Source organism: Terrapene carolina, unplaced genomic scaffold, assembly GCF_002925995.2.
Source record: "Terrapene carolina triunguis isolate 2854851 unplaced genomic scaffold, T_m_triunguis-2.0 Scaffold233, whole genome shotgun sequence".
NCBI lineage: Eukaryota > Metazoa > Chordata > Testudines > Emydidae > Terrapene > Terrapene triunguis.
This window is the reverse complement of record NW_020664584.1, coordinates 13276582-13278219: the sequence shown is the minus strand read 5'-3', so window position 1 is coordinate 13278219 and position 1638 is coordinate 13276582. Positions and strand designations below refer to the sequence as shown.

Below are 1638 nucleotides of genomic sequence, written 5' to 3'. Positions count from 1 at the left end.
CGCTCCCTGGCTGGCCTGGGTGGGGCTAGCCTAGAAAAGTACTTTCGGTTTTGCTTTTCCAGCCTCTGCGTCTAGGCCCGGGCTAGTGAAGGTAACGGGGCCCCTGGGACCCCCACAGTCCCGTCCCCTGGGGTTCAGGGCCCCCAGCTGGGGAGAGAACCCAGGAGTCCTGGCTCCCAGCCCCCCCCAACGGGATAGGACCCAGGAGTCCTGCCCCCCCACTACAATACAATGTGTAGGGATACAAATGTGTGTGCGCTGCCCCCTTTAACATGGGGGGTGGGTGTGTGTCTCCCACCCCCAGCACTGCGCAGGGTGGATGTACAGCGCAGGGGGGGTTGGAGTCACGGCCCAGCCCTGCCCGGCCCCGCCCACGGAGGGCCCCCCCCACCGGCCCCGGAAGTCGCGGGGACTCACCCTCAGCAGAGCAGGGTCTATGACCCGGGACAGGCAGGTCCGGCACTGCCCAGCAGGGGGCGGCGCGGCTCTGGGAGCGGGGCCCGGGATGGGGGAGTTTGGATCGGAGCCAGAGCAGGAAATTCAGCACTTTGCTGGGTCAGAGCCGCCCCCGACTTCTGTCCATCCTCACCCTCCCACGCCTGTCCAACCCCCCCTTCTGTCCATCTGTCCAGCCTCACCCCCCCCCCATGCCTGTCCAGCTCCCTCTTCTGTCTGTGCGTCCCCACCCACACGTCTCCCCTCCTTTCGTCTGTCCATCCATCCCCCCTACATTTCCATCTTTCAGCCGTACCCCAGTCCCTGATGGGGGCTGGGCCCATGTGGGGGGGTCGGTAGTCTCTAATTGTGTTTGTCTGGCCCGGCTGAGAGCCCTGATGACGGGGTGTATCCATCCCACTCTGGGCAAGCGGGGGCGTTCCCCCCCCCCAGCAGATGTGCAGGGCCCTGTGACGCTCCCCTACATTTCTCCACCCCTCCCCCGGCCCCCAGCCATTCCCTCCATCCAAACGTCCATCCCCACCCCGCTCCCATCCGTCTGTCCATCCATCCCCATTACCCCCCCACACACACATTTCTCCATCCAGCTCCCAGCTGTGCCCCGTCCCTGCCTGCCCCTACTTGCTGGGGGCTGGCCCCGTGTGCAGGGAGGGGGAGCCCGGGGGGGCCCGAGAGGAGTCGTCACTCTGATCTCTGAGCTAGGCCCGTGAGCCTGCGGGACTCCCTGCCATAGGACTTGGCTGAGCAGGGGGGTGGGACTGGGGTCTCAGAGCCATTGCTGGGGGACACACCCTGTGCCCATCAGTTTCCATGGGAACCCTGTATCTCACCGCACACCCTTCCCCCGCACAGATCTCCGACCCCAGACCAAGATGACGAGCTGCGGCCTCCTGAACAGTTCCAACAAGCCGGGTGAGTCAGGGCTGGGAGATCCCATGACTGATGCCCCCCTCCCCCGGAGCCCATGGGGGGGTGTTGTGGGGGGCCCATTGCTGACATCCCCCTTTCCTGGCACCCATGGGGGTCAGAGGGGCCCGTGGCTGACGTCCCACTCCCCCGGCTCCCGTGGGGGTCAGAGGGGCCTGTGGCTGATGTCCCTCTCACCGCAGTGCCCCTGCGCAGCGGCGTGGTGACAGTGCTGATCCGAGGCTTCGTGGCGGACGTGGGCTGCGAGCTGCTCTA

The 1638-nt window shown here is 66.4% G+C and overlaps 1 protein-coding gene across 1 annotated transcript in view; it reads left to right on the top strand.

Moving 5' to 3' along the window:
• Positions 1 to 1328: 1328 nt before the first annotated feature.
• The window catches only part of LOC112107689 (von Willebrand factor A domain-containing protein 5A-like), a 46377-nt gene continuing 46067 nt past the window's right edge, over positions 1329 to 1638 (top strand). Inside the window, 2 exon segments of the mRNA XM_029912597.1 lie at positions 1329 to 1368; positions 1566 to 1618. Of these exon segments, the coding sequence (XP_029768457.1) occupies positions 1329 to 1368; positions 1566 to 1618 (93 nt within the window).